Below are 7,041 nucleotides of genomic sequence, written 5' to 3' on the forward strand. Positions count from 1 at the left end.
TCCCTCCCTCCCTCCCTCCCTCCATAAATAAAATAAACAACTCCTAACACTGAATTTTAGAAAATCTATGCTAGCCAGGTACAATGGCACAAGCTTATACTTTTAACTATTAAGAGTTCAAGGCCAGCCTGGTCTACAGAGTGAGTTGTAGGACAGCCAGGGCTACACAGAGAAACCCTGTCTCCAAAAAAACAAAAATCAAAAAACAAAAAAAACAAAACAAAAAAAGACTCAGGCAGAAGGATCACTTGAACCCAGAAGCTGAAGACTGCATCCACAGTAAAAGCAGACCCTGTTTCAAATACAAAGGAAAGGAAACAGTCTATACCACAGTTTAGCACTATGGTGTTCACTATGTGCTAGAAAAATCAGCTGAGTATGCTGACATATACTTTTGATCCCAGCACTGGAAAGGCAGAGGCAGAGGCAGGCTAACTTCTAGGAATTATTTAATCCTAACCTGGTCTACATAGCAAGTTCTAGGCCTGCCTAGGCTACACAGCAAGAATTTGCATCTAAAGACACATCAATCACTCACACAGTCAATAAAACAAAATAACGAGAATCACAAGACTAAGAGATCAGATTCTCTCTTCCAATTTTTGAATAAAATATTTTACATTTTAAGCTACATCAAAATTATATTTTAAAAAGCTTATAAAGTGAACACAACATATTATATTTTATGGCCCTCATGGTTGTGATTGAATACTCACGAGATCAGCATATTTCTTACAGAGAGCTGCCAGCTTCTCCTCTGGGGTTGAAAGGGTGTTTAGCGCTTGCATCAGTAATAAAACTTCTTTTCCTAATGATTAACAAGGTAAGAAATAAGTCCTGAATAATAAGATCAAATATGACCTGTGAAGTCTACCAATAATTCCCATGATCTAATCTCAGAACAAAGTAATTTCTACCTACAATAAATATGGTATTTGCCAGTTCAATTTTCTAAGTATTTTGAGCTCGGTGTGTTGTCTCAAACCACTAGTTGCAACATGTAAAAGGATCTTCAAGTTCAAGACCATCCTGGGCCACAGAATAAGACTCTATCAGAAAACAATAGCCAAATCAAACAAACTATTTAATGATATAGCTAAGTGGAAGAACAATTGGTTACCATGTCCGGGGCTTGATGCTCAGGAAGGTGAGGAGCTACTTTTACATTCTGGATTAGCAGACCCTCTTCTGTTCTTCACACATTCCCATCTTAGATTTCTACACTAACACTGCTAACTAAAAATTCCCTTGTCTAACCATTTGATGTCTATGTTAAGTCAAATGGTAAATTCAAAATGGCAAACAACAGCTGGGCGTGGTGGTACAGGGTTTCTCTGTATAGCCCTGGCTGTCCTGGAACTCACTTTGTAGACCAGGCTGGCCTCGAACTCAGAAATCCGCCTGTCTCTGCCTCCCGAGTGCTGGGATTAAAGGCGTGCGCCACCAGGCCCAGCTAGAATATTTTTAAAAGCTTCAGTTTGACCAAGTATAAATTTAGACAGAGTTTCAGTTGGTTTCAGTTGACATATGCTTTGCCTATCTCAAATGTACACACCTTTCCTATGTGCAATTAAGTAACGTACTGTCTGGTGATTTACTCTGCTATTGCTATGTTAGCCAATGCTATCAAAAACAACAGAACAACAAGACAACTCTTTCCAGGGGTGGGATGGAGGGAAGGCAGAACAGTATTTTAAGGACTTTGACAGGGAAAATCAGGTAAGGACTGTGTTTCAAAATAGGTCATTTTTTTCTTTTTTTTCTTTTTAATTTTTTGGAGATGGTTTCTCGGTAGCCCTGGCTGCCCTGGAACTCATTATGTAGTAGACATGGTTGGCCCTGAACTCACCTGCCTCTGCCTCCTGAGTGCTGATACTAAAGGTGTGTGCCACTATGCCTGGCTTTAAAAAAAAAAAAAAAAATCACCATTTTCTTTCTGTCTGTCTTTTTTTAGATTTGCCTGTATGTATGTGCACCACACGTGTGCCTAGTGCCCACAGAGGCCAGAAGAGTGTGTCTGATTTCCTGGAACTGGAGTTGCAGATGGTTGAAAGCTACCATGTGAGTGCTAGGAACCAAACCTGGACCATGTGCATTAGTTCGAACTGCTGAGCCATTTCATCAGCGCTAAGACACCATTTTCATTTTTAAAAATGTTCACTCTTATAAATGAGCTATCTCATTAGTGTGTGTATATCAATCACTGGTATATAGATTGCTTTGGGAATAAAAACCAGAATGCCTTCAGGACTGAATGGTGAACACAGTGGTGGCTTGAGCCTATGAAATATCCCAGCAGAGTAAGATGCCTTCTTCTACCTCCGAAAAAATGAGAAAACTTTTCTATTCACATAAAATTCTATTAGTAAAACCCAAAAGCCATTTGGCCTAAGACTACTAATACCACGGTGAGAATTTATGAACACAAACACATGTTGTTCTATGTTTGTTTTCAGTGCTAGGACTTTTGAGTTTGCATGCTACAACTCACTTTTCATTTATTTTTAATTTAATTTATTTGTTTTTAGAGAAACTCTGCACAGATTAGCTTTGAATTCCTAGACTCAAACAATCCTGCCTCAGCCTGGGGAGTAGCTGGGATGATAAATATGTACTATTCTCCTTAATAAAATTCATTTTTAAAATACGTAATCTTTGTCTAGAAAAAGGCTAAGAGGAAAAATACACAATTTAGTATATTCACAAGGTTGTACAATCATGACAACTATTTAATTGAGAGTTTTGTGGGGTTTTTTGTTTGTTTTTTGTTTTTTGTTTTGGTTCAGAGCTGAGGACAAAACCAGTGCCTTGTGTTTGCTAGGCAAGAGCTCTACCACTGAGCTAAATCCCCAACCCAGGAGTGTTTAATTACCCCTAAATCAAACCAGTTTGACTTGGGAGGTGAACACAAAAGGTTCAGGTCAGAGTCATCTTTGTTTACATACTGAGTTCAAGGTCAGCCTGGGCTACATTGAAAACCTTGTGTCAAAAAATAAAACCCCTTCCCAAAAGAAAGATAACTCTAGACATACATACAAACCCCATAGAGCAGGGTGTGATGGTGAACACCTTTAATCCTAGCTCAGATCAAGGCCAGCTTAGTTTACATATTGAATTTCCTATCAGCCAGGGCTGCATAGTGAGGCCATCTCAAAACAAAAGCAAAGAAAAAAAATTACCCCTTACCTAATGTAAATGTAAATTATGTGGTGGTGCCGGGCGTGGTGGCGCACGCCTTTAATCCTAGCACTCGGGAGGCAGAGGCAGGCGGATTTCTGAGTTCGAGGCCAGCCTGGTCTACAAAGTGAGTTCCAGGACAGCCAGGGCTATACAGAGAAACCTTGGAAAAAACCAAAAAAAAAAAAAATTATGTGGTGGTAAACTTAACTGTAGCACTTAGACAGAAATAGGCGGTTATAAGTTTGAGGCAACCTGGTCTACATAGCAAATTACAGGCCAGCCGGGTCTACATAGTGAGACCTTCAAAAATTTAAAGAAAAAAAAATTAAGGGGCAACCAATGAGACTAAAAGGAGATTTCAATCATGAGGTTCAGCATATCAGCAGATATTGTCTAGCATTCCTGAGGCCACAGGTTCAATCCTTGGCATAAAGGACAATGAAACAATACACAACAACACTCATTTTAATGGTTAGGCCAGGCATGCATGCCTTGATGCACTTGGGAGCTAAGTCAAGAGGATCAGGATTTATTAAAGGCCAGCCTCAGTGATACAAGAAGTTTGAACTATGTGAGACTTTGTCTCAAAGAAACAAAAAAGATTAAGCATATCACTCATGAGCTATGTAGAAGAAAGCAAAAAATACCTCTGAAACCTTAAAAAAAACACTTTCTGAAGTACAGTTAACATACTGTCTATAGAATTAGTCTTTTTTTTTTTTTGGTTTTTCGAGACAGGGTTTCTCTGTGTCGCCTTGGCTGTCCTGGAACTCACTTTGTAGACCAGGCTGGCCTCGAACTCAGAAATCCGCCGGTCTCTGCCTCCCGAGTGCTGGGATTAAAGGTGTGCGCCACCATGCCCGGCTTGTCTAGTCTTTTTGTTGTTGTTGTTATTTTATTTTTCTTTTTTCTTTTTTTTAAAAGAGTTTATTTATTTAATGCATATGAGTACATTGTCATATGGTTATAGATGGTTGTGAACCACCATGTGGTTGCTGGGAATTGAACTCAGGACCTCTGGAAGAGCAGTCAGTGCTCTTAACCACTGAGCCATCTCACCAGCCCTATTTTATTTTTCAAGACAGGGTTTCTATGTGTAGCCCTGGCTGTCCTGGAATTCTTTAAAATCAGGCTGGCTTCTGTCTCTTGAGTACTTGAATGTCCAGTCTTAAAATGATTATATAGTTTTCAAATACATTTTGATCAGCCTAGTGAAGAAGCAAATAATGCAAGTCAAATGCTACTCCATCCTCAAATTTTATCGAGTTAATTCTTGGTTATATAGAGAGCTAACTAAGTTTCCTTCTGTTCTTCCACCTCCTGTACATAACTGCAGCAAACAAGTTGACTAACCTTAGGTAACAGGTATTTATTTTATACTGTATGTGTGTGTGTGTGTGTGTTTGTGTGTGCACGCGCGCACGCACGGCACAGTACATGTGTGGATGTTAGAAGACAACTTGTAGCAATTGTGCTACAAGTTTGACAATTGTGGGTCCCAGGGATCAGACTCAGGTTTAGCGCCAAGTACCTTTATCCACTGAGCCACCTCACTGGCCCATAACAAGTGTCATAGTTAAGCATACCCAACCTAGCACTGTTCATGGTCACCTGTGTTGGACACAATGTGAATAAAATGAGCAATAGATGAAATAAATAAATAAACAGAGCTTATTACCTAAGGTCTTCTCTTTGTTCCTGCTGCACTCTGAATCTTGCTGGCCATCAGGAGGACCTGNACGAGCTTCTCGTCCAGGAATTTCTTCTCTTGTCTCCTGTGTACAGAATACTGAGCTCACCAAATTTCTGTTCTTTGTAATAAAGTCACTGNCTTCATCCCCTTCCAGTGAATGTTTCTTAGTTGTGCCACCACAACTGGAGTCTTGATGTTGAAGAATATCATTTGCTTGAGAGTTACATACCACGTCTGCTTTTACTCCTAACCCACAAATTCTAGCTTCTTCCATTGTGCCAATTTCAAACTAGAGGAAATGGGAGAAAGATGGAAAGAGTTAAATTGAATGAAATCAAAATTTATAACCAATGGCATGCCATAGCTTAACAGTTCTTTTACTTAGTGGTTTGTGTGTTCAATGTAAACAAGGGAGCTTTTAGGTTTCACTGGGACATGATCTAAACTGTTGAACATAAAGCTATTAAAGTCAAACAGCTGGGGTATAGCTCTGAGGTAACAGTGCATTGCTTCAAGAGCCCTTGGCTCTAATCCATAGCACTGCCAAAAAGATAGTTAAAATAACTATATGCTACCAAAGGAGGCAAAAATGCCAGTTAGTAATAAATCTAAACTTAGTTCCCTATACAAATTTATGATTTAAAAATAATTACTGTTTTTTAAACAGTAATCTGTCCCAAGTTGATTAAATGTTAACTATCCTTCTGTTATCTTAAGGATGATAGGACGACAGTACAGCTAGTTAGCTAGCTAGCTAGGTGGCTATCCACCAAAAACTATCTCCCAAAGTATCTAGTGCAGTAGGAACTGAAGGGCCCATGGTAACATCAAGTAGTATTTTCCAGCCCGTTAATCCCCTTGTTAGTCCAGGCTATGAGTGTCACTTTAGGAACCAGATTTTTAGTCTTAGAAGGACATGCAGTCTTTGTCCTCCATCTCTTCCCCATTCTGGTTAAATACAGAGGTCACCAAGGTGCTGTAAGATGGCAGGGCCAGAGGACAAAGCAGCCTGGCCCAAAATCCATGTATACACAGAGGAAAGGCACTCTACCTGCAAAGAAAACACATACTGGAACATTAGGTGGATGAATAATAAACTTCTATCATGTTAAACCATAAGAATTGAGACTTCTGCCTGGGTCTGCTGAATTTCAAGATTACAGGTGAAGATCACCACAACTGCCTAGCCCTATCTGTCTTCTCTGTGTCCTAATTGTTAATATTATTTGGTCACACGACATGTCACAACTGTAAACCCTACATTCCCTTCCTGGTTGAAAAGTGGATTTCTAGCTGGATGGGGGTGGCGCACGCCTTTAATCCAAGCACCAGGAAACAGGCAGGCAGATCTCTGAGTTTGAGGCCAGCCTGATGTACATAGTGAGTTTTAGAACAGCCAGGTTAGAGAGAAACTCTGTCTCAAATGCGACCCCATGACCCCCCAAAAAAAAAAACAAAGAAAAGGTTTCTTCCTTTCTGAAAACAATTGAGATACAAAGTACCTGGTATACTCTAGTATAGTTCTCTTAGCATAATTAAAGATAGGCTACTTTGAAAATGAATGGATGAGGGCTGTAGCTCTGTGGATGTTGCCTAACATGTGCAAGGCCCTGGGTTCAAGCACTAGCACCGAAAAAGGAAAAAACAGTATTTTTTTTAAAAAATTACAGTTGCTCAGACTGATGGGTCACACCTATAATCCTAGCACTTAAAGTGATATAGCAGATCTGGGGGGAATTTGAGAAGAGGAAAAAACAGTCAAAATATATTATATACAAAAATTGTTTTCAATTCAGGAAAAGTTAAAATAGACACATTAAAGCAGGAAGATTGATGCAAATTCAAGTCCAGACTAGACTGTATAGTAAGTTCCAGGCCAATCTGAGCTACAGAGTGAAACCATGACTCAAAATAACACAAAAGGGGCTGGAGAGATGGCTCAGTGGTTAAGAGCACCAACTGCCCTTTCAGAGGTCCCGAGTTCAATTCCCAGAAATCACATGGTAGCTCACAACCATCTGCAATAGGATCCAATACCCTCTCCTGGTATGTATGAAGTGTGACAGTGTACTAACATAAGAAAGAAAGAAAGAAAAGAAAAGAAAAGAAAAGAAAAGAAAAGAAAAGAAAAGAGAAGAGAAGAGAAGAGAAGAGAAGAGAAGAGAAGA

At 39.6% G+C, this 7,041-nt stretch overlaps 1 protein-coding gene across 3 annotated transcripts in view; it reads right to left on the reverse strand.

Annotated features, from left to right (window-relative positions):
• The window catches only part of Txlng (taxilin gamma), a 49,405-nt gene that overhangs the window by 23,832 nt on the left and 18,532 nt on the right, over positions 1-7,041 (reverse strand). For all 3 annotated transcript variants that reach the window (XM_029534282.1, XM_029534281.1, XM_029534280.1), the window contains exons 3-4: positions 4,859-5,102; positions 717-808 (exon numbers count right to left, since the gene is read on the reverse strand). In XM_029534282.1, coding sequence (XP_029390142.1) covers positions 717-808; positions 4,859-5,102 — 336 coding nt within the window. The remainder of the gene's footprint in view (positions 1-716; positions 809-4,858; positions 5,103-7,041) is intronic.

This window comes from Mus pahari, chromosome X (genome assembly GCF_900095145.1).
Source record: "Mus pahari chromosome X, PAHARI_EIJ_v1.1, whole genome shotgun sequence".
NCBI lineage: Eukaryota > Metazoa > Chordata > Mammalia > Rodentia > Muridae > Mus > Mus pahari.